Raw genomic sequence first — 24,807 nt, forward strand, 5'->3', positions numbered from 1 at the left:
ACCAAGGACAAAGTTGAAGCAGTCCTGAAGGCACCAGAACCTAAAAATGTGAGTCAGCTACGCTCTTTCTTGGGCTTAGTTAATTATTACCACAAGTTTCTACCAAACCTTTCAACAGTCCTTCAAGCGGTCAATGAAAGCCAGTCGCACAGAGGGGAAGCCGCTACAACAGAAAATAGACAATTTCTTACTGGCTTACAGGAACGCCACTCATGCAACAACTGGACACACACCTGCAATGCTCTTCATGGGAATCTGAGATCACGTCTAGATTTGCTGAAACCAGACATTCGCAAGGATGTCCAAGATAAACAGTCTTCCATGGTGGAAGCAACAAGAAACAAAACTAGATTCTTCAATGTTGGACAAAAAGTTCTCGCCAGGGACTACAGAGACCCAAGTCAGAAATGGCAGCCTGGCACGATTCTGTCACGGACCGGACCACTGACATACACTGTAAATGTTGGAGCCAACTTAGTCTGGCGTAGACATGTTGATCAGATTGTAGATGCGGAAAGTCACATGGTTCCACAGCAACCTGAGAGCACATCTACACCTCAAGATTCAGAAGAGTTTGCCCTCGCTTCACCACCTGAGGTTCAGGATTTACGTAAAACTACCAATGCTCAAACACCTGAACTTCCCACACAGAGCACTATGGAGTCTGACCAAACAGGCAGACGGTACCCTGAGAGAAATCGCAGAGCACCTCAGAGACTGAACTTATAGGTTTCAAGTTAATTTTGTAGGAAAGCAGTTCAAATGTTTAAGAGGAAACAACCTACCTCCATGTTGTAAATCACTGAGTAGGTGTCATATTTCAGTTCAAGTTAAATTATTGGTTTACAGCATTTATCTGAAAATATTTTGATTGTTTGGTACCTATTGTGTTCATCAAAGTTGGATGGGAGGAACTGTTATGTATTTAGTAAAATCAGTTTATAGTTTGTGGTACTACTTTCTGTTACAAAGTAGAGAACACAAAGTGTGGTGTATGTGCGCATTGATATGCCTGCGCCTTTCCTTAGACTGGTTATTAAAGTAAATTACTACAACTAAAGAAGGCGTCGTTACTTACCAGTTAAGTTATAAGAGAGAATATAACAGAGAGTATCATTCTACACCACCTTTGCCCACTAGTCGGGAGAGATCTAGACTCGCTGCAGTTTACCTACCAGCTGAACATCGGGGCGGATGACGCTGTCACGTACCTGCTGCATCGGGCCTTCTCTCATCTGGAGAGCACCAGGTGCACACTGAGTCATGTTTTTTGATTTCTCCAGTGCCTTCAATACAATCCAACCCTTAGTGCTAAGGGAGAAGATGCAGGGAGCTGGAGTGGACCATCAGCTGTCCTCATGGATTATTGACTACCTCACCAGTAGACCCCAGTATGTGAGGCTGCGGGACTGTGTTTCTGAGGTGGTAGTCTGTAGCACGGGGGCCCCACAAGGAACAGTACTCGCCCCTTTTCGCTTCACCCTGTACACTGCGGACTACAGTTATAACACGGACACTTGCCATCTCCAGAAGTTGTCAGATGACACCGCCATTGTGGGTCAGGTGTCGGAGGGAAATACAGTGGGGTCGTCAATGACTTCGTCAACTGGTGCGAACAGAACAGATCTTTGCATCAATGCCAGCAAGACAAAGGAGCTGGTGATTGACTTCAGCAAGAAGCCACCCCCTATTACACCAGTGAACATCCAGGAATTGGACATTGAAACGGTGGAGGAGTACAAATACCTGGGTGTTCACCTCAACTACAAACTGGACTGGTCCACAAACACAAATGCACTTTACAAAAAGGGTTTAAGTCGTCTCCACCTGCTACGGCGGGTGAGATCCTTCAGGGTGAACAGGACACTCATGAGGACATTTTCCGACACTGTGGTGGTGTCTGCTATTTTCTATGCTGTGGTCTGCATGAGTGGTGGAATGGCAGAGAGGGACAGGGGGAAACTCAACAAACTAGTCAGGAGGGCCAGCTCTGTCCTGGACTGTCCACTGAAGTCCATCGAGCAGGTTGGGGAGGAGAGGATGTTGTCTAAGCTAATATCCATCATGGACAACACCTCCCACCCCCTGCATGAAACTGTATGAGCACTGAGCAGCTCATTCAGCAGTCGAGTTTTACACCCACAGTGTAGGAAGGAGCGCTACCGCAAGTCATTCTTACCAGCAGCTGTCAGACTCTATAATGCAGCTTAACATTCTTTTGGTCATCTTACTCACCAGCTTGTTTGTTTACCACCTTGTGTCTTCCTTTTATATTTTATTGTCCTTTGCTGTAAGAGTTCTGTAACACCGAAATTTCTCATCCGTGGGATAATAAAGGTTTATTCTATTCTATTCACACCCCGTTCTCTGTTTACCATCGGGGAAGGGGGTGTACGGAGGAATTGGCCATCTGATTGGGGTCTGGATGTGGGGCCTCCCTGCTGCTGGGGGCGGGGGCGGCCTGCTTGTCTCCACCCCAGGGAACAGGGTATCATCTCCTGGGTCTAGGTACCATCACCTCTCTGAGGGTGAAGGTGCCTGGACCTAGGGTATAGAGTATGTTTAGGGATTGTGAGTGTGTGTACAGTGTCCATTTATGTTTGTCTCCACGTTTGGCGAGTGACAAGTATTTGTATATGTGCGCATGAGAGTGGGAATGTACACTTGTGTCTGTGTGTGCCTGTTTGTCTGTGTCTATATGTCAGGTCAAGTCTTAGACTCCACCTCTCTGGGAACATCTCAGGCCCTCCCAGGTGTGGGGGCCTATCTCCCCCACCACACTATCTGTCGTTGGCTGATGCCCTCAGACATTGGTGCATTGGTGGTTCTGGGTGTCTGGGGCCGGGCGCTCAGGTATGTACCGGCTCACTCCCGGTGGCTACCTAGCGTGTAAACCAACTGATTACATTTTAACATTCTACTAGAGTTTATTCATTCATTCAAGTGTTAAAGTCTAATGTGAACTTCAAAGAAAGTTTCAATGACGCTGGCCAGCAGCAATTGACAGTAGCGTTGAGCAACTGAAAAGTTAAGGATATCCTCAACAACTTACCTTGGTACCAGAAAAGAGTCATTTTTGTTGCATCTTTGTGCTGCCATCCTGCCCTGGTTAATATATCATGATGACCATGCTATCTTACCATTTTTGACAACAAAAGTTTCTCATTCAACTTGAGGGGGTTTTTTTTGTCAGAAGATGCATGATTCTTCATGACTCTTCCATGGCAGCTGATATTTCACACACATGGTCTGGAACTGATTAGTTTCAAATTCACTGCACAGCAGGAACTGCAAAATGACACTGACCCTGATAATAACTCTTTCTTCAACATTAAAATCTGTTTTTATTACTCCCTGGACGACCAGTTTAATAGCACCATCACACAAGATAAATTTTCAATACTTCACAGTTTTACACTTTAATAACAACAGAAGCCTGTAGGCCAACTTTCACAACATCAAACATTACCCCAGTCACTTTGCACATATTTTAATACAATAGCTATATCATTTGAAATGTGTCACAACTGAAATTTTTATATGAAAAAAGAAAAAGGTTATTGTAATTTGTAGAACAACAGGCTCTAGTATAGTTGCATTTAATAGTTGGAAGAAAGACCTGGAATAAAATTTTACCAAAAACACCCACAAAAATAATGTTTATCTTTGGCAATGTCGATACTGATTTGTTGAATCCAAATTAGCACAAATCAACAGATGATTTTATCAACATATACAATATATACAGACTCAACTTATGTCCTAACCTCATTAGACCCGGCTGAATTCCTTCTCATTGTGTAACATATATTTACTAATAAAGAACATTCTAGAGAATAATATACTGAGTGCATTATTTAAAAAATTATATCAGTTACAACGTACCAGTATTTAAACGAACTGTTTTTAATGTAGCAATTTTCTACTCTGCTTGAGCACTCAAAGCACTTAGTACAACACATGCAGGCATCCATATAATCTAACATTCACTCACACTCCAGTGAATGCATTGCAGTTCAGTATCTTGCAGAATGATACTTTGGCATGATTTATTGGCAATGATTTATTGAATCCAAACAAGCACAATTTGACAGCCAAGCATCGAACCACCAGCTTTCCAATTGGCAGACAACTTGTCAGGGATATCCTTGTAAAGTAATTTCCCCTTGTGTTCTACATAGTTGTTAAATTCGCAATTTACAGTTTACAGGTGAAGATTTTTCCGCAATTTTTGTGAATCGCCTGTTTTTAACTTAAATAACTTATAGAATGCTAATAAAATAGTAAATCAATCAATCAACATTTCATAATTTATGTATATCATGTCAGAGCTTCATTGACTAGAAAAAAAAAACTATAATTTTTTATATTTTTTATATTATTATTTCTTCTTTTAATTCATGCTACCTAGAAGAGTGGCATGGTGGTGAACACTGTTGCCTCACAGAAAGGTTCTGGGTTCAAATCAACCATCTAACTGGGGCCTTCCTGTGTGGTGCTTACTTTTTCTACCTGTGTCTGCATAGGTTCTCTCTGGGTATTCCAGCTTCCTCTCACAGTCCAAAGTCAAGCAGTTATTGGTGTTAAATGGTGAATCGAAATTGTGTTTATGAGTATGAATGATTGTCTATCTCTATGTGTTAGTCCTGTGACAGGCTAGTGACTTGTACCCAGCATCTCACCCTATTTCAGCTGGGATATAGGGTAAACCTGAATTGGATAAGAGGAATAGATGGAATAGATAGGGTATTAGGTGACCATGTCTTTAAAGATTCAGGGTAGCTACGATGTATTTCCAGTGTATCCAAATGCTTTTGATGCCTCTTTTTACCCTATTAACCCCTGTCTCTCTTCAAGTCTTTCCTCTGCCCAATGCTCCTGTACTTGTGTGACTGGAGCATTGGGCAAGTCAGTCTGTAGGGCAGCTCTGAGGTTAGCCCAGAATAACCTTTGTTTTGCCCTGTCTTGAGGCCACTCCAGATATGTGTGGCGGTTCATCATGGACTTCAGCTGGTAGTACTTGGATGGGATTAGGTATTGAGGCAGAGGCTCAAGCAGTACCAGCACAATGCTGTCTGAGCCCAGAGTGAGACGTTGGTGGGTGGCGAAGTAGAGCTCGTAATGACACCACTCGCTCTTGACAAAGTGAGCAGAGAGGACAAACACAGAGCGCCTGCATTTCTCCACACAGCTGATGATGTTCTCAATGATCGTCTTTCCCGGCACAAAATCTTTCTCGTGATGACAGATTCTAAGCCCTCCTGCGGGGCCTTCGAGGTTGGGAAGAAGGGAATTGCGCACCCAGTCAACATCGTGCTGGCTATAAGACACAAACGCGTGGAACTCCAGACCCACCAGATCCTCGGGCCGAGCTTGTTGCAGTCTTGCACGATGTTTGGCTCTTGTCCACTGCCAGATCATGCCCGTGTACCAGGGAACATCCAAACAGTGACACAGAATCACAATGGAAATAATCAGTGTCCCTGCTGGAACCAAAATTGCAACCACTAGAAGGCCAATGCTGCAGGAGACCTCTGGGATCGAGATGTCTCTTAAAGTTGAGTTTCTAACGTCCTCGGGGTATGTGCAGTAATAGCCCTGTGGCCAATTCAGCAGCTTAATACCTGATTGGTTGTTGTTGCTCTTTTCAGAATTGATAGCGAGCTTTATGAAACCTCTGAGAGTGCAGGTACAGGTGAAGGGGTTAAAACTGACATCTAGGATATGCAGTTCGGGACAGCTTTCCAATATGTTCACAGATGGGGCATGGAGAGAATTTGACCTGAGCAGAAGCTTGTGGAGTGTGGGGAAAGTGCCACAACCTGGCAGGTCCCGCAGCCGGTTAGCATTTAGATTCAGAGTTGAAAGGTTTCTCAGTTTAAAGATGGATTGCGGAACCACCGAAATCTGGTTGTTCTGGAGGTCCAGTATCTGTGTCCCATTTGGTAGACATTGAAAAACTGACTCAGTCAAACTATTAGAAGACAGATTTATATTGGTGATGCTTGCTGGCCAGATGCAAGGTGATGACTGGTCATACCCTATGGAGTTGACGCTGAGGTCCAGATGTTGCAGGGACGACATATATCGAAAACGTTGGCTCAGTATCTCAAGTTTTTTAAGACTGTTGCCTATCAGAGTCAAGTTCTTCAGGTTACGCAGGTTCTGACATTCTACAAATTTATCATCCACCACACTTGAGAAGATGGTGTCAGACATAGCACAATTAGAAAAATCCAGCTGGCGTATTGGACTCTGTGACTTGGGACAGGTCATGTGTATTATTGGCGTGTCAGTAATCGCAACACTCTCCACTGGCATGCTGATGAAAAAGTTGTATAAAGCCTCCTGTGAGAAGAAGAAACTTGTTACCACTGCCTGGCTGGCTGTGAAAGAAATCACCTGTGATGTTTTGATCACTTCTGTTTCAACTCGAGGAGGCTGCATTATGTGCACATCAGAGGCATCAAGATGTTTCAAAGTTGTATTTAGAGCCACATTTACATATTCAGTTAAGTCGTGCCATTTAATTGTTATGTTGGTGAGATAAAAACTCGTTGTGTGGATTTTCACCGTCTCTCTTAGCTGCTTACTTAGGTCTTTGTAGCCATTTATCATATTCATCATCTCCACTTCAGCAAACAGAGACAGAGCATCAGCAGTCAGATTACGGTCAATTTTTTGATTATGTCCAAAGGCTATCTGCAGCCTTTGAGCATGAACATCCTCCAGGCTGCCTGCTTCATAATAAAGTCCATCCTCTAGTAATAACGTCAATGTACGTAGTTTCATTTTAGCAATGTTCTTGAAGTCACCCACGCTGATGTTTTTTGCTCCAACTGTTAATCTTTCCAGTTTTACAAGAGAGCTGAACTCACTCCCCAATGTCATGGTAAGAAATCTGTTAAAGGCCAAGTTTAGCACCAGGAGGTTCACTGTGTGTAGCAGGTATCGTTGACTTGAGAGGTTCTTGAGATTGTTGTGCGACAGGTCCAGATGTTCCAGGAGAGGCGTGTTAAGAAAAGTCTGTGGATCGATCTCCTCCAAATTATTCCATGACACATTCAGGAACCTGAGGTGAGTGGTTTTTTGAAAGTCTCCATTGTGAAGCTGACGTATGTAGTTGCGAGAGAGGTCTAAAAACTCAGTCGTCTGTGGCAGGTCAGTTGGGACAGAGGAGAGGTTTTGGGATGATCGGTCTACAAAGTTGTCAGGTGATGAAGTGCTCTTCTGAAGTCCCACCAACACGGCTGCTGTCCAGAGTACGGCTGCTGTGACCCTCATTGTTGCCTAAATAAAAGATATAGGTATTAGCTTTCATAATATTATTTATTTTTACCATCAGTTGTCAGAGTGTTGGATACATCAAAAAGAAATGTTCAAAAGTCCTACAATAAATTCTTTGTGGTGGTTATAATGCTTAGTAATTGCTGTAGAGAGGTGTGGATTTGATGTAATCATTTTAAAGGATTCAGTGTGCAATGCCTTAATTAAACAGTTTAAGTTTTTAATTAGGGTAGACAAATTGATAAATGTACAAATTAGGTTTTTATCAACTGAATAATGCAAAAATTGGAAACTGAAACTTCAGTAGAGTGTTAGAAATAATTGTTACGTCTCAAATTAAAACATTTTAATTTGAAGTCAGACTTGCACTGTTAGAAAAATCTGTAATTTCAGAATTTTCATATAAATTTTACAGCATTTTCCTGTCATTTTAAACACATGAAATATCAGTAAAATTACAAGAAATATTCTCTGCATTAACATATCTGATTTAATAAAAAATAAATAGAGAAGTGTACTTATGAATAAACATGTTTTTTTACATGCATTTACAGAAAATGTATTCATTTTTACACATAAAAAGAGTGTAAAAATACAGTTGCAAGCTTAACATGATTTATAGAAGAGAATAGAATAGAACAGAATGCCTTTATTGTCTCTATACATTTGTACAATGAGATACAGAGCATCTCCTACTCACTTGGTGGGGGGTGGGGTGGGGGCACAGTTCTGCAGCACTATATACAAATATACAAGCCAGTTTTAAAAAGTAATATGTAATAAATAGTGTTATTGCACATAGAATTTGGTATTGCACAGTGGGGAAACTGTTTTTGAAGAAAAAGAAACTGTGGGGAGTCGGTGCTCAGTGTGTGAGAGGAGGAGAGATAAGCTATGATACTGATCACTTATAAGCTATGTTTATTTAAAAAATATTACAGCTAAATTCTAATTTAATTCTAGAACTACATCCAAATTTTGATTCATTTAGTATAAAATTACACAAAACTGACTGATGAATGATGCAGGGTTACTTTACAGATAAATATGACAAGTACTGTAGTTAATGTCGTCTTGATAATAGACTTCAGGTTCTTCCCTCAGTGTTTTTCACTCTCCATGAGGTCCTTTGGTGTTAATTGTTATCATTATTATTACGTATTGTTATAATCTCTGTGTATTCCTGTTTCAAATGATTCTCTCTTCCAGTTTTTTGTTTTTGTTTTTTGGGGGGTAGTCATTTCTCTCCTGTGTCTTGCATTTAGTTTTGCTTCCTTTGTATCATTTCCTTTGTTCATGTTCAGGTCATTCTTTAACCTCCACTCATGTGCTCCCTGTTCTCCAGATGTTTTTATTTTTTCCCCGTGGATATTCTGCATACATTCTAATTAAATTGTAGGTTTCACTTTCATTTGAAGTACTGCATTTCTATGCCTCTCACTCGATCCTTCATGACAGATCACACATGCATATGCAAATGCTGCTCACGCTGTTACACAATATAATTAATTTAGACTTTCCACTTAACCTAAACTCTTTACATACACACTACTCTAGTGCAAGAATAACTCTACAAAAACTTTGCAAACTCTCAATGATTTGCTTGGTGATATATCAAAAAAATATATATTAATGTCAGTATCAATGTAATTGTAACCTGGACGTGTGTCCCTCTATCTATAAAGAGATGATCTATACTGCTCACCCAAGTGCAATGTCTACAATATCCGAATCTAGGTTTGGGAAGGAGATTGGCGGTAGCAACTCTGTAAGAGCAATAAGACTTCCAACCCACATAACACGCACAACCACAGGTTTATGAAACAAAGTTTGCTTTATATATATTTCCTTTGGATCAGTTCCCTTTACTCATCCTCAATGTAGGGATAACTTCAAATGCAGTAACTATCTCAAATGCATCACAAAAATAATTGAAACAATCAAAATAGATGTAAGACAAGAAACAATATTTCAACACCCCAAAGAAAAGGAAAAAGAAAAGAAAATAGCATGTGAGTGTCCAGTTCTTTATGGTGTCAGTTTATTCAGTTACCCACTGTCCTGGGTTAAGAACTGAAAACGACCTGAATCTCAGGCGGGGAAAAATTAGCAAAAGAAAATGATAAGGTATCTCTCAGGTGGGCTTCCTTTTGTTTTTTTCCCTACCGCCCTCCTAGTACGGCAGGCATCAACGTGTCGGCGTCCTGACACACAGAAGGCCTCCACAACAGCAACAGTGTCTTAGACTCATGATACCAGCTCCTCACTCGGCACACATGGAACTGTACCTCAAAAAAAAAAAAAAAAAAACAGTCTGCACACAAATACGCAGAATGTTAGATGTCCACATTCCTTAAATGTCCTTGTTCCTAATGTCCTTGGTTCTTTTTAAATATTAAAATAAATTTGCATCTTGTGACACCTTAAAAGTAAATACACCGGTATTACTGTGCATCACCCGCAGTTACAGCTACAGCACAGCTATTGCACGTGAACTGCGCATAACCACTTAGCTGGCCGCGGCTGAACTAGCAGGCCCAAGAAAAGAAAAACACTAGACACTCATAATAAACAAAACTGTCACAACGTCACAATACTATAAAAACACATCTTAAACATCATTAAACACATTTACTACTATTCTGACTGGTTAGTTATTTTTTTCAGTGCATTGAACTGCAATCCGGTTCTTCAGTCTGACGTCACTAGCCGTGTCTGGGTCTAAACTCCGCTGTAGGTCCATATATCAAATGATCACTATGGCATTACTGAGAGTTGAAAAACTGTCTAAAGTCTTTCATCTTTAATAAAATGATCAGCGTTCTGCTCTACCAGGTGTAACAATTGAGTTTAACATCCAGGCATCCATGAAAACGGAATTTATGACATTTAACGGAGTTAGAAGTTAGCAGGGAGTTAGCTCGCTAGCTTCTATCTAAATACAATATAGCATGTCCTGACTGCGGGGTTTTGGAAACAAATTAAAACGTACAGCTCTGTTATCACTTCCAGCATAAATGAAGACAGAAAACTAAACAGCAGTGACGTTTGTAGGGTTACTGAAGTTGGGCTAGCTGGTATATAATGATGTGCTACGTGACCGCTAGCGACACAGCTATGTTAGCATAATATAAACAAGCTAACCTTTTTTCCACTCGATAAAAGTTAACGTGAGTGTTCTCGGTGGTCAGGAACAAATGTAATCGCATGGCAGGATGCTGTAAAATGACCAAACTTCAGCCAGGAGAACAACTGAGATAATCCATCCACAATACGAGGTTAGTCCACATCTCCTCAGACCTGACATGGGCTGCCCACATTCAGGTCCAGACCAAAAAGGCTAGGCAGCGCCTGTATCACCTACGACAACTGAGGAAGTTCAGGGTCTCTCCAAAGATCCTCAGGATTTTCTATACAGGCGCTGTGGAGAGCATCCTCACACAGAACATGACATCGTGGTTTGGGAACAGCTGTGTGAAGGACCAAAAAGCTCTCCAGAGAGTGATCCGTACAGCAGAACGCTGCTGCAGGATTGCTCTCCCCCCGCTTCAGGACACCTACACCAGGAGATGCCGGACTAGAGCAGCGCAGATACTGAAGGACCCGTCCCATCCTGGCAACAAACTGTTCCAACTTCTGCAATCTGGTAGAAGGTTCCGCATCTTCCGGGCAAGGACAGAGAGACTCAAGAGGAGCTTCTATCCCCAAGCCATCCGTGCCCTAAACACACACACCCGCCCTCTCACATCATCTATAATTGACTGAGTCAGGACTCTTCCAGACACTAAACCAAGGCACAATGTACATTTCAATTCCTTTAATTTTAAATATGTTTATATTGTCTATCCTGTAAAATAGTCAGATGTCTATTCATATTAATGTACAGAATTCACCTGCTTGCTGCTACTACTGCACATTCACCCAATGTATATACTATATACTATATATATATATAATGTTCTTCCTCTACACCCCCCCCCCCCCCAATTTTTTTGCACATGTCGAGGAGCGTGTCAGGCTACATTTCACTGTGTGTTATACTTGTATAACTATGCATGTGACAAATAAAGAACCTTGAACCTAGTCATTCATATACTGCTGCATGGGATGGGCTGTAGTTAGGGCTGCTCAATTAATCGAATTTTAATCACGATTACGATCTGGGCTTTCAACGATCATTAAAAATGACTGAGCCGATTATTAGCCCCTCCCTCATTTATCCGCGACACCTTAAAGGCCGGTCCGTGAAAATATTGTCGGGCATAAACCGTCCGTGGCGCAAAAAAGGTTGGAGACCGCTGATTAAGAGGACCCGAGGGAAGCTCGGAAAGCTAAGCAGAAGTTATTTGGAGAGGAGAGTGACTGCCGTTGGTTGAAAAGAGAGGTAAAAAAAACTTCAGTGGTGTTGCACACTATTTTATATTATTTTTTAAAGTCATTGTTAACCCTTTAGATCTGGTCAGAGCAGCACGCTCCGTTTTGCATAACTATTTTTAAATCCCTGTAGAACCTGGACCGTGTAAGCTAGCGCAATAATTTGTTTTGCATATGAAACCGGAGGAGTTGTACTTACATCTGATGCCATCAGTTTGTCCTCGGTCACGGTTTCCTTCCACATAAAGCTTTGCAAAAACTGCATAAAAAGCGCTTGCAGGAACAAAAGCATAATATTCCAGAAACAGGCTTTGCCGATCCGATCAGCTGTTCGTAACACTTCCCACAGTTAAACAGACGTCAGCGCGAACTGTCACATGTCCGCCATTTCCTGCCCGAAACCGGAAGTGACGTCATTTTCGCGGAAATTGTAGTTTTTTTACTTGTAGGCCTTAAAAGCCTATACTGGTCATGTTTGACTTTTCTGAATAGTTTCTGGGATGCTTAGAACTTGAATTGCACTGCTGGAAATAGTTTATTTTGATGCTGTTTTCTTTGCAAATTTGCATCATAGGATTGTTTTTTCGTTTTTCCTGCAGTATATAAAAATTGATGTATCTCCAAAATAAAACTATGAAGACACTCAAAATAAATTTCCTGTTGTAAACTATTTTTTGCAACTTTTTTGTATTTAAAGTTTTGAAGGATAAGCCTCTTAAATTTCTCCAAGTAGAAATATATGCAAAAAAAACCAAAAAAAATTTTTTGTAGTTTATTGCACTTTTTTGCAATTAATGTAGTTACTATGGACTTAATGCATACATATTATTAAAATATGGGCTATAATAGTTGTATAGCAACTTGAAATGCTCCCACAAATGGCACTACAACATGTAAAAATATAATATAAGCTCTGGCGGACTTGGTTCTATGGTAGGTCTTAAAGGGTTAAATAAATATCGTCAAATAATCGAGATCTCAATTTCAGTGAAAATAATCGTGATTATCATTTTTGCCATAATCGAGCAGCCCTAGCTGTAGTTACATCGTAAGGTTTTAAAAACTGAGCTTAAATAAATGATTAGCGGTAATAAAAGCAGAGGGAGGTCAACAGTGATCACTGACTGTTTTAGGAGCTTTTTGAGATTAAATAGAAGAAAATACATAACATTAAACATGTTAACAACACAAAAGCCATATTAAACGCAGACTACTTTAGGCCCGGAAGTAGGATTCCTCACGTCATCACTTAACAATCGGATAGCGGTGCTAAGTGAGCTAGGCTAACTCACCAGAATAGTTCAAAAAGTTCAAAACACTCCGACTCCTTTGAGGTAGGTACCCGTCTGTGGTTCACCGCTAACGACAGCGCTCTCACAAATGTTAATAGAATCTCTTTTCTCTCTTTCAACTGGGAAAAACCGTGCTCGCGGCAGCATGGAGTTTTTCCTTGCCGTCCTTTCCCCCCTACACGTGGGCCAAGGTGGAATCGAACCCACGACCTTTGGTCTGAAGAGCCGTGTGATTACCAATCGCGCCACCTCTAACGGTGTTTCCCCCCTACACCACACCTTCACGCGCACCGAGCTGCAGATGATGTCTTCAGGGCAAGCCCGGAAATTAAACTATCAAACAAGAACTACGATGCATTCAAAGAACCCTGTACTTCTGATTGCTGTAAATCTTACCAGGGTTACATAATTAAAGTCAATGTTTACTTACTAACTACAAATTATTTTTTTGTTTGTTTTTTGTATTTAATTCAAATGATGCTTCTTGAAGATAAATCCTAGCACAAGATGATATAGAGAAGAACACTTTCAGCAGCCATCTTCCCTGAAATGAGAACATTTTCTCATCTTTAAGGAGAACTGGATGCTAGTCTGGTTCTGATATTCTTTGGAGAATGTCAGATGATTTTCACAGTGCGGTACTGTGAGCACGAGTCCCACTAAAAGGCTGCCAGCATTTATTCTGTACCTTTTTGCACAAAGAGATAGGTCCTAAGGCTCAGTCCTGTCCTGTCCTGCTTCCCTCATGCAATAGCCTCTCCCCTGGTATCCCCTCTACCACATGCAAAGCTTTTAAGAAAAAAAAAACTAAAAGCACAGAGCTGCAAAAAAAAAGAACTAGGTTGCAGGGCTGGCATTACCAAACTGTTAAATGGTGCGTTATACCCATTTCCCGGTGTGTACATTCACATGCATCTGAGGGAATTTTACCACACGTGCCTAGCCCCCACAACAAGCGACTGTGCCGCCACTAAAGCAAAATCAAAAAGAACCTAGAAGTTGTGGCATACAAAACAGCAAACAACTCAGGAAATAAAATATAAGGAGACAAGAACAAATGCACACACTCTAAAATACAACTCCTTTTAAAAGCACAATTACAATATAACAAACAGTTAAGATGAAAACACCATAAAACAATGAACCAGTCAATGCCAGTCCATAAATAACAGCAAAGCAACAACAAGGCTACAACAAGACAGCAGCAGTGTGTAGGCCTGTAACAAGAGAGGGAAAACAATCATCCAGTGTCCACCCTACGATAGATAACCCATGAGGATCCTACTTACCCTTTAATAGTTATACATATTATTATTATAGTATTATTATTATATTCCTCCCTGCAGCTGTCAGACTGTACAATCAGAACTGTACTGTACAATCAGAACTGCTCCCAAAAAACATAGATGTTTACATCTGCGCTGTAACTGCAATAAGTTAATTAACCGATTCGCACTACAACCTGGTTTGCCTCTTACCTGTAGTTATTTTTATTTAATTTAATAACTGTACAGTACTCTGTTTATAGTAACCATTGTCCTTAATGTAAGAAAAATTGTGTATGTTCTGTTCCGTGTCCTGTGTACTGTTTGTTTGTATATGTGTCTTTTTGGCTGCTGTTACAACCAAATTTCCCCTTGTGGGACAATTAAAGGATTATTCTATTCTATTCTATTCTATTCTATTCTATTCTATTCTATTCTATATTAACCAGTTGCCAGGGGAAATGAATGCGGTCTGCAATACTTAACAGGCTGTGATCTTTGCCACCTTGAACAGAAATTAGTGCAAACTGCCAGAGCTCAGGAGTAGACTACAGTTGTTCCTTATAACCAACATCTGATTAACAGCTAAGGGAGAGGTTAATGTTCATGCTGCATTCACAGAAAGCATGTTTGAACCAACATCCACCACATCTAACCCACTACATTTACTTTTACAAATTGTTAGGAGTTTTCTGTATTAGTGCATTACAGCAGTATTATGAAATTATTACACAAAGTAAATTTAGTGTTTTATTTAGCTAAACTCTTTCAATATTCACATCCATCAGTATGCACTTGATAAGATCTGTAATGTAATTACAATAACATTTTCTGTATATTTCTAATATTGTTTAATTTCCATTTACACCTAAAAGAACTGTATTTTAATGTAATACAACGTAAAAAAAAAAAGGACTTTTTTGTGTATTTTAATTATAGACAATTTCTGTGTTTTTACATGATGACAAATGTAAACACGGTAAATTTCAGTTATTGTGCGCTATTTTTCTGCTGCTAGAATATTACTGGGTTTTATGGGTTTAAAAAAAAATAGTTTATGTAACACTTTTTGATTTTAGTCAGTATACTAAAAATATGCCAGACGTGTATTAAAAGCATCAAGGCTAAAAAGAAATTTGGCTGAGCAGAAAGATGAAAGAAATTTAAGGAACAGGCCAGAGTGATGTGAAAACATCATTTTGAAAGGAAATTACCTGGAACAACACTGGTTACTTTCTTTAAGATCAGACTTACTTTTAATTTTTTTGAACTGGTTAAATTCTAATTGGTTTGGTTTACCGTTTTTTCTGGAAGTGAGTTTTTCCTTTGTGAATGTGGCTTGCTGTGTGCTTATCATGGAATTGTTGCTCTGTTTTCTTTAATTCCCGTGGTTTTCTTGGTGTCAGTTTTGTTGGAATCTTTATATATATATATATATATATATATATATTAGTGTGAGCAAAAAGGGAATGTTAATACTGTCATAAATATAAAATACTGCCATTTCATATCATGGTATGAGTTTATGATTATTTATGCATTCATAAATCCCACCAAAACTTTAAAAGCAGACATTTGACATCGTCATATTTTAGATTACTTTCAATTAAGTGTTTTTCTTGACTCATGTAATCTAGATATTAAAATAAAATAAAAAAATCCAAAACCACAATAAAAAAACCACTCTGGAAAACACCATTTAGTTCATAGACGGATAAAAAAAAGAGCACTAACCTTTATTGTGGTCTGATGGTCACGTTTTTAAGTCTCACGTACAAAATCATCAGAGTCACAGTGGTTCCAAATCTCTGGATATGGGGAAAAAAGGAAATCAGTAAGACAAAACTGACTGATCGAGAAAGGTATACCACCAAATAAAATTTGGATTAAATGTGACCAAAAGTCATGCGTTAGCACTGCTCCAGCAGTAGTTGCTAATAGTTTTTAAGTTACAGTAAAAACAACATGAAGCTGAGCGGAAACAGGCATAGAAATGAAAGCAATTCCCAGACTACTTATGCTTTTCTCACTTCAACATCCTCTTTTCACTTCCCTTTTTATGTAACAGTGTATTTTATAGAAGTAAACTGTGATAAAAATGTATAAATAAGCGGAGCTAGTGAAAGTAATGAAATCAGTTCCTTGGATTTAGTTTACGTTATTGTTTTAAGCAAACTAATAGTTCAGATTTTGTTTTGTTTTTTGTTTTGGCACCCTAAAAGACGTTGGTCTGTAGTTTGAGAAACATGAACTGATTTTAAAATATTCTAAAAATCAATGAAATGGGCCTTTACTAAGCAATGCCATGAGTATACTGTATCTTTAGTTTGTTCTACTATGTTGTGAAAAGTATGAATGAGAAGGCTAAACTACAGTGTTTCTGAGGTAGCTCTCTTGTATCATAGCGACCACACCGAGGTCACCTGGGTAGTACATGAACATTTTCCAACTCAATTGACTTATCGCACTAATGCCTTGAGGCAGAGTGGCTTCAGGTCCACTGTGTTGTTTACTCTAGACACTGTGTTAATGAAGGATGATGAGAAAGGGTTTCTTTTAAAATGGCTTTTTATTGTGATAGGGAAGCTATGTGTATATACAGACACACAGACACACACACACACACACACACATATGCATGAACCTTCTTCCCAGCAGTGTTTCTAGCCTGGCAGTACTAATCTTGCCTTGGGTCAGCGACTGCTACGCATACAGCAAGTGGAGCTTAATTAAATATTGTCTTATAAGCCAGTGTCACTAATCCCACCTGGCACAGTTTGATCAAATCCTAAAAGAACACTGATGTGATTAGAAGCTTCTGGCTGTAAGAAAACAGAAAACAGCCTGTTTTTTCAGTGTCACAGTGTAAGATTATCTCTTATTTAATAAATGTGTCAAAATGTGCCGTTGCTGATTTGTTAGAAAGCTGAAATCCCCTAATGCAAGTGATTACAAAATACAGTGTGTGTGTTTGTAATGTGCAGTAAGTCTTTCTTATGAAGCTAAGATCAGAGTACAAGCTAATTATTGACACAAATGTTCTTTACAGCAATCAGCATGTGCCTGAGAGCTCTGAGTCAGTCTCTATGCACCCTTTGAAAGATAGCTCACTATTATCTTTATTAGCTGTGTTGAATTATGACTCTTTATTTATTTATTTTTATTAATTTGGCTGAGATCCAAGAATAATCAAGCGCTTTTTGAAGGACGGGTTAAATTAATGAGCCGGAATGGCCTCGGTAGTAAAACAAGTATGTGAGGACATGAGTCAACCTTTGTATGTGTGAACGTTATGTGGTAGGGAGGGGTTGAGTGGGAGCAGAAGTACACTGGGAGTGAGAGATAGGGACGCAGGGTGTCAGATGGAGAGCGCAAAACCTCGAAGCTTCAAATGTTCCACTCTGCTCGCTTTGATCACTTCAGCCTCTTCTTCACCCACATTATGGATCTCTTATCGGTCATAAAGGAATGCATTATTTTCAAACGTGCGCTGACGGACTGACATCAGCTGTCTCATTAAGGTGGATTTTGGAATCAAGGTAGAAACCTTCAGTATGCTGAACCAGCCCAAATGTCACTTCCTCTTGTCTTCTCTCCTGTTTTCCTTATATTCTTGGAACAAGGCAACCTGCTCTCTTGGGAAGGGCAGGGATATTTGGCAGCAGCCCAAACCGGATCCCACACTCAAAGGGCAATCTTTTCTACATGACACCTTCCCTCTAGGCTTCCTCTGGGGCTCTGGAACTTCTGCTTTCCAGACAGAAGGAGCCTGGAACCAGAATGGGAAAGGTGCCTCAATTTGGGACAGTTTCACCCACTCCTCTGTCAGTGGCAGCTTGGACAGAGAGGCTGCCAATGTGGCAAGTGACAGCTACAACAGATGGGAAGAAGATGTGAAAGCATTGGAGTATCTAGGTGTAAGGTCATACTCTTTTTCTCTCTCCTGGCCCAGACTCTTTCCTGATGGAAATGCCAGAGGTCAGCCCAATACTGCCTCTGTGAAGCATTACAGCTACCTCATAGAGAGGCTTCTGGAAAAGAAAATTGAGCCCATCGTCACTCTCCATCACTGGGACCTGCCACAGGTGCTGCAAGAGGATTATGGAGGCTGGAAGAACGAAACTGTGGTGGAACTTTTCGAGGAGTATGCTACTTTTTGTTTCCACACTTTTGGGAGTCGTGTTAGGTATTGGCTCACAATGCATAATCCCTACCTGGTGGCTGTACAGGGATACGGGACAGGAGTCCATGCTCCTGGAGAAAAAGGGGGACCTGCCACCTCTCTTACTGTGGCACACAATCTGATAAAGGTCAGTTACACATGGGGACCTAGCAGATTTTGTCAAATTTCTCACAAGTATGTAATTTTTACTCTTCGTGTTCCTCATCTGTTTTGGTTGCAACGCCAGCGATATGAAGAATATCTCCAGTTACACACATACACAAACTGTGTAAACTTTGAACTCTCACAGCTTTATCATTTTACGATAGACAGTGAATCTGTATATTGCTCGAGTGATTTTAGGTCAGAGGACAGTGAAGCAAGAAAGCCCTGATATTTCATTTTAATACAATCAAATTGGTCAGGGCGTATAAAACTAGTGCAAACAAGTGCAAAACCTGGCTGCTTGCTTTGTTTTGTTTTTTTGTTTTATCTCCTTGATGACTCGTCAATTTTATTTATATTGATTGGCTTGTGATAAACACGACAGTTAAAGAGACACTGCGGTCAAAGTCCACCACATCAGCACTTGTCTACTGGAGAAAAATGGTGTGTGTCAGGAAGTCGGGGAGACATGCCTCATTAATAATCACTTTCAGTTTACGCAAAGAAGCACAGATGGTGTACCTGCAGCGCCCAGTGAGCAAACAAAACCAAAAAAAATTCAAATAAAATAACCATTTATATGTAATTGTTTTCATAATTACTCTCTTATCTCTCATTTTCCCTCTCCTTATCCAGAATTAACTATGTTATGTATACCTGTGCTTTTCATAGAGACACAGTAAATTTTGCTGAGTCAAATAAGTTTATTTTACAGTGAATATGTTCAGGAAAAAAAACAACAAAACTAAAAACATCATACTAATGTGTCTGCTGTTATTTCCAGGCTCACGCTAAAGCATGGCATGCCTACAACGCCAACTTCCGCACAACTCAGAAGGGTAAAGTGTCCATTGTTTTGGGCTCCCACTGGGTGGAACCTCAAAGAGGCAAAGCCATTGATGCAAGTGCTGAGCTCTGTCAGGAGTCAATAGAGGCAGCACTGGGCTGGTTTGCCAGTCCCATCTTTGGTGATGGGGACTACCCAGTCTCTTTAAAAACCAAGCTTGGGGCTCTTCTGCCAGCATTCACCCCTGAAGAGAAGCTCTGGGTGCAGAAGACAGCTGACTTTTTCGCCCTATCCTTTGGGCCTAACAACCTCCGTTTGGGGCAGAGTGTAATCAGCTACGGGCAGACGGTGACTCCAGACCTAAGACGACTCCTGGGCTGGATAAAGTTGGAATATGGGAATCCAAGTGTCTTAGTAGCTGAGGGAGGCTGGTTCTCTGAAGCCACTGTAGGAAAGGAAGACACAGTGGGCATCTATCTGATGAAAAGCTTTATCAACCAAGTCTTGCGAGGTAAGCAGAACGCTGGGAAGAACAAATAAATATGAGTTAGACAATAAAGTCATTGAGACACAAACATTTGTCTATCTTACTCTATTATTACTTTGTTTTCTTTCATAGCCATTAACCTTGACGGTGTACGGGTGTTTGGATACATGGCCTGGTCTTTAGTGGATGGATTTGAGTGGAATTATGGGTATAGTATTAGACGAGGCCTTTTTTATGTGGACTTCAGCCAACCAAACAGAACTAGGAGCCCCAAGAGCACCGCTCAGTACTACAGAGAAATAGTTAATGATAATGGCTTCCCAAGTGATGAAACCTCGCAAGAGGTGAAAGGCTATTTCCCCTGCAACTTTCACTGGGGTATTGCAGACTCCACTTTACAGGTAACATGACTTTATGATTATCAGCTAGGGAAGATGTTCAATAATGCTCCGGACGCCTAAAGAACACATTTTAATTGTATTGTTTTGTTTTGTTTTTGTAGGTCAACTTCTACCCTTTCTCCCCACAGTTTACTGACCCTCATTTGTACAGTTGGAACTTGACAGGTGACGGATCGTTGCATCAGGTCCCAGGGGTGAAGCTCCAGACCAGGCGAGCACAGTGCACAGACTATTTGGCTATCCGTGATCATCTTAACCTGCTGGAATCGACAAGGGCATCTCACTATCGCTTCGCTCTAAACTGGTCTCTGATTTTACCCCAAGGAGACCTCTCTAATGTAAACACAGAAGCTCTGAGGTAAAGATGCGCACACACACACAGTGACAATTCAAATAACACAATTCATGTTATACCTGTAACTTTACCTGAGTCACACCCCGGTTATTGACAGAGCAATTTCGAGTTCATACGCACTTACTTTGCCTGAATCAGTCTCTCTGTGTCTACACTCTTTACTTTTACAAAGATACTACCGCTGTATCGTGACCGAACTCAAGAAGCGGGATCTCGAGGCTCTTGTGGTTATTTATTACCCAACACACCGATCTCCAAATCTGGGTTTACCTGTGCCGCTGCATGCCTCAGGTGGTTGGCTCAATTACAGCACAGTGAACGCTTTTCAGGAATATGCAGCACTTTGTTACCAGGAGCTGGGTCCCTGGGTTCAGAACTGGATCACTATTAATGAGCCAAACAGACTTGTAGACGTTTATTCGAGTGGGGAAGACAAGCATCTGGCAGCTCATAACCTTCTTCTGGCTCATGCAAAAGCCTGGAGGTTATATGAGAAGGAACATTACAGTCAACAGCAAGGACTGGTATCGTTAGCACTACATGCTGACTGGGCCAAACCTGCTAACCCCTTCCTGGAGTCACACACAGTGGCAGCTGAAAGATTCCTTCTGTTTGAACTTGGTCGCTTCTTAGACCCATTGTTGGGGACTAGACGTGAGGAGAAGCACAACATGGGGGACTACCCACAAGAAATGAGAACGTATCTAGAAGAGAGAGCTCGAGTAATGGGCCTTCCTGGATCTCCTCTTCCTAATTTTACTGAGACTGAGAGAGAGGAACTGAGAGGGGCCTTGAGTTTTATCGCACTAAACCATTTTACTACCCGTTTGGTCTCCCCGCGTTCCCACACACAGGACAGTTTTCAGCAGAAACCACCTCCTGATCATGACTGTCTGATTCTTTCTGATCCAACATGGCCCTCTTCTAGCCTGCGGCAAGCTATTGTGCCGTGGGGCTTGCGTAAGATGCTAAAGTGGATTAGCCAGAGGTATGATGGAGCTATACCTATCATTGTCACCGGGAGTGGGATTGACGATCAGGCTCCTGTTGAGGATAAACTCCGGCAACACTACCTAAGGAGTTACCTGCAGGAGGCACTCAAAGGTAGGGCAAACATTTTAGACAATTTTCTACCTCAGTCCAGGATGTGTTGTGTAACAATATTTGGCAAGAATCAAAATAGAGTCTGCAGTGTTCAGGATGTTGAGACAGAGATACAGTTCCACATGTGATACAGGCTTAATGACCTTATTGCTTCCTACTATAAAAAGCTTTATATACTGAGAAACCATGAAAACCATAAAAGCAGAAACGAGGGACGAGGACAAACAGTGCCATAAAGGCCATATTGCCCTTTATGGCACTGCCCTTTATGACTCACCTGTATTTGCACATGGAAGCAGTGTAGTTTTCTAACACAATAAAAGCCGTGTTTTTTAGATAAAGTATTCATCTTACTTTTCTGTTGTTATATTTCTATTTCTTTGCAGCTTACCATCTTGATGGAGTCAACTTGCACGGCTTCTACGTGTGGAAACTCCAAGATCGACACGTACCGCAGTATGGCCTCTTCACCTCAGCCCAACACCAATCCAAAGCCAAAGCCTCCATTAATGTGTACAGAGAAATCATTGCTCTCAGCGGATCCCCTAACAATGACTCAGTGCAGCCCTGCAGGTTTAGCGAGCTGCATGAGCCTTGCTCTATATGCGCATGGATGTTCACAAACAAAGCAATGCTGGTTTTTGGGGGGTGCCTCCTAATAACAGCTGCAATGCTGGCAGCGCTAGTGGTTTTTGTCATAGTCACCAAAAGAAACCAAAGACATGGCAGAGGAAAAGCGAAAGTTGGGTTGAGCAGGAGGAGAAGAAAGGAAGGAGTGTGTTTGTGTCCACCTGGTGTAAAGCGATAACACTAGGAAAGACTGACTCATTCGTGTGTCATAAAAAACCCTGTGGCTCACTGACTGGGAAGGGCAACGACTTGTGTACGCTCCATTTGTGTCTGTTTCTGCTCATGTGACGAATGTGTGATTAGTTGTGTAAAATGTAAATAAAAGCAGAATGCAATGATTTGCAAATCTCATAAGTTTTATTCACAGCAGAGCACAGGAAATATATTAAATATTTAACAGTCCATTAAGATCTAGAAATCGAGAAGACCAGCTGTTCATCATTTAGGAGAGGAATATTGTCCCATTCATGTCTGATATAGCATTGTCTTGCTGAAATATGCAAGGCCTGACGTCATCTGGACGGGATCATATGTTGCCATAAAACTGTATATACCTTTCTTGTTTGATGGTACTTTTCCATACGCACTAATACACTTTCATACCATATGAGATGCAGGCTTTTTAAACTGAGAGCTGACAACAATACGATACTATTGGATATGTGAAGATCACGGGTCTTGTCTCTTGCACATAGGGATTTCTCCAAATTTTCTGAATCTTTTGATGATATGTAGTATAGATCAGTAGATATTCAAAACTTTCTGTATTTTACCTTGAGGAAAAATATTCTGAAATTGTGCCACAATTTGTAATCACAGTTCTTTTCCAGAGTGGTGAACTTCTACCCATTTTTACTTCTGAGAAACTGCCACTTTAAGATGTTCTTTTTATATCCAGTCATGTTACTTAACTGTTGCCAATGAAGTTAAACAGTTGTATCATGTTTCTCTACCTGTTTCTTAGTGGTACCACTTATTTTTCCGGCCTTTTGTTGTCACTCTCCCAACTTTTTGGGACTTGTTGCATTTTCACAAAATTGTAAAGTGTCTCAGTTTAAATGTCGGATATTGCCAAATCATTGCATTCTGTTTTTATTTACATTTTACACAACATCCCAATATTTTCAGAATTGTTTTTGTGAAGCTATTTTGTTTTATTGTTTCTACATATTTAAAAGACTGTAAAATGGCAACAGATTTAATGACTGTTGCAGTGAGAAGCTAGGGCATGTGTGAGTTTTTTATAACCTTACGTAAGTGATTACGTCAGCTCTATGTTTTATAATAAACAAATATGAGAAAACATACCAGTGCAAAACATCTCATAACAATAAAATCTAATAAAAACATGATCTCAAATCACCAATCAGTTTTATAAAAGTGGCTTTCTTTTCATAAGACAACAAAGGCATTTATTATAACATGTTTTTTTCATAGACTGGATGTTCATGGGGCAATGATGCCCCCTAGTGTGACTGTTTGCAGGTATGATGAAACACTATGAAACACTTCTCTGTTATTTGTTTAAAAAAACATGCATATTTCTCATGTGTGTCCTGTGATAAAGCAGTGTGGCTACAGAATGGGGTTTGTGTCTGATTGCTGCACAGCGCAGTTTAACTGACAAAAAAGTCACAAAAGCACAGTGGGGTACTTTTGGTGTTATTATATATATACATACATATACAATATTATACATGAAGATTAAAGATAAGTATTCCACCCTGATTACAGCATTTAGCCATGTTAGTCTGTAAAGGTTTGCTGATGCAGATATTTAAGACTATAACATAGTAGTTAATTTTGATCTGATTTTAACTGGGTTTTGACTCTTTTCTGAAGATATAATGAAAGTCCGATTTGACCAAAACGGAGCATAGCATTTTCCTTCTCATTAATAAACATATATTTTTTTAATGTTCCTATATAAAAATCACTTCTTTTTTAAAAAAAATAAAAGATGTAACGATCTTGTTTCTGATAAATTATGGTCCTAGGTACTTTGGACTATTCGTTGGGCTCATTTCAAACAAGTTACATTTGACTGATTGGTTTATAACTTTGTTAAGTTTTGAGTTATTAGTAAAAAGAATATTTTCGGTCTTCCTCAGATGAAGTGACAGCTTATTTTCCTCAAGCCAAATGTTAAGAGATTCTAATTCCTGACACAATTTGATATCCTTAGGATTTCTTCCCACTAACTCTAAAAGCAGAATTAGAATACAGCTAAGCAGGATCACATCTGAATGGCCACAGTGGCCTTTTAGTTGTTTCATTTTTGTTTTTTATTCTTTCTACACTTTTTCTACGCATATGTTTGTGTCGCCAAAATGCATAAGAGCTTTGCTCTGATCATCAGATGAAAACACCTCCTCATTTCTGTAATGTGTTAGAGGCAGTTTTCATACTGCATGTGGTGCTTTAACAGTAATAGTTATCAACAGCAGAGTTGTCAATTTTGACTAAAAGGAAGTTATCACATTTTACTGATTAAATGT

At 40.2% G+C, this 24,807-nt stretch overlaps 2 protein-coding genes across 4 annotated transcripts; one reads left to right on the forward strand and one right to left on the reverse strand.

Moving 5' to 3' along the window:
• Positions 1 to 3,314: 3,314 nt before the first annotated feature.
• On the reverse strand, positions 3,315 to 16,187 carry LOC146717628 (toll-like receptor 1). Of its 3 annotated transcripts, none has more exons than XM_085478604.1 (2): positions 15,953 to 16,187; positions 3,315 to 7,290 (listed from the first exon to the last, which is right to left on the reverse strand). In XM_085478604.1, exon 2 carries the CDS (start codon positions 7,282 to 7,284, stop codon positions 4,828 to 4,830), a length of 2,457 nt encoding a protein of 818 aa, XP_085334730.1. In that variant the 5' UTR covers positions 7,285 to 7,290; positions 15,953 to 16,187; the 3' UTR covers positions 3,315 to 4,827. The 3 variants fall into 3 exon arrangements, with proteins under 3 accessions (XP_085334730.1, XP_085334719.1, XP_085334735.1); XM_085478593.1 differs by lacking the exon at positions 15,953 to 16,187 and adding an exon at positions 12,954 to 13,121; XM_085478609.1 differs by lacking the exon at positions 15,953 to 16,187 and adding an exon at positions 11,861 to 12,396.
• Positions 16,188 to 17,623: 1,436 nt separating this feature from the next.
• klb (klotho beta) lies at positions 17,624 to 23,800 on the forward strand. Its single transcript, XM_085478581.1, has 6 exons — positions 17,624 to 18,528; positions 19,330 to 19,843; positions 19,952 to 20,220; positions 20,322 to 20,578; positions 20,748 to 21,679; positions 22,066 to 23,800. The coding sequence occupies exons 1-6, from the start codon at positions 17,773 to 17,775 to the stop codon at positions 22,485 to 22,487; spliced, it is 3,150 nt and encodes a 1,049-aa protein (XP_085334707.1). The 5' UTR covers positions 17,624 to 17,772; the 3' UTR covers positions 22,488 to 23,800.
• Positions 23,801 to 24,807: the final 1,007 nt, after the last annotated feature.

The sequence above is a fragment of the Copadichromis virginalis genome, linkage group LG2 (assembly GCF_057382275.1).
Source record: "Copadichromis virginalis isolate Kocher_CV1m ecotype Utaka linkage group LG2, C_Virginalis_male_GT1.1, whole genome shotgun sequence".
NCBI classification, from domain to species: Eukaryota; Metazoa; Chordata; class Actinopteri; order Cichliformes; family Cichlidae; genus Copadichromis; species Copadichromis virginalis.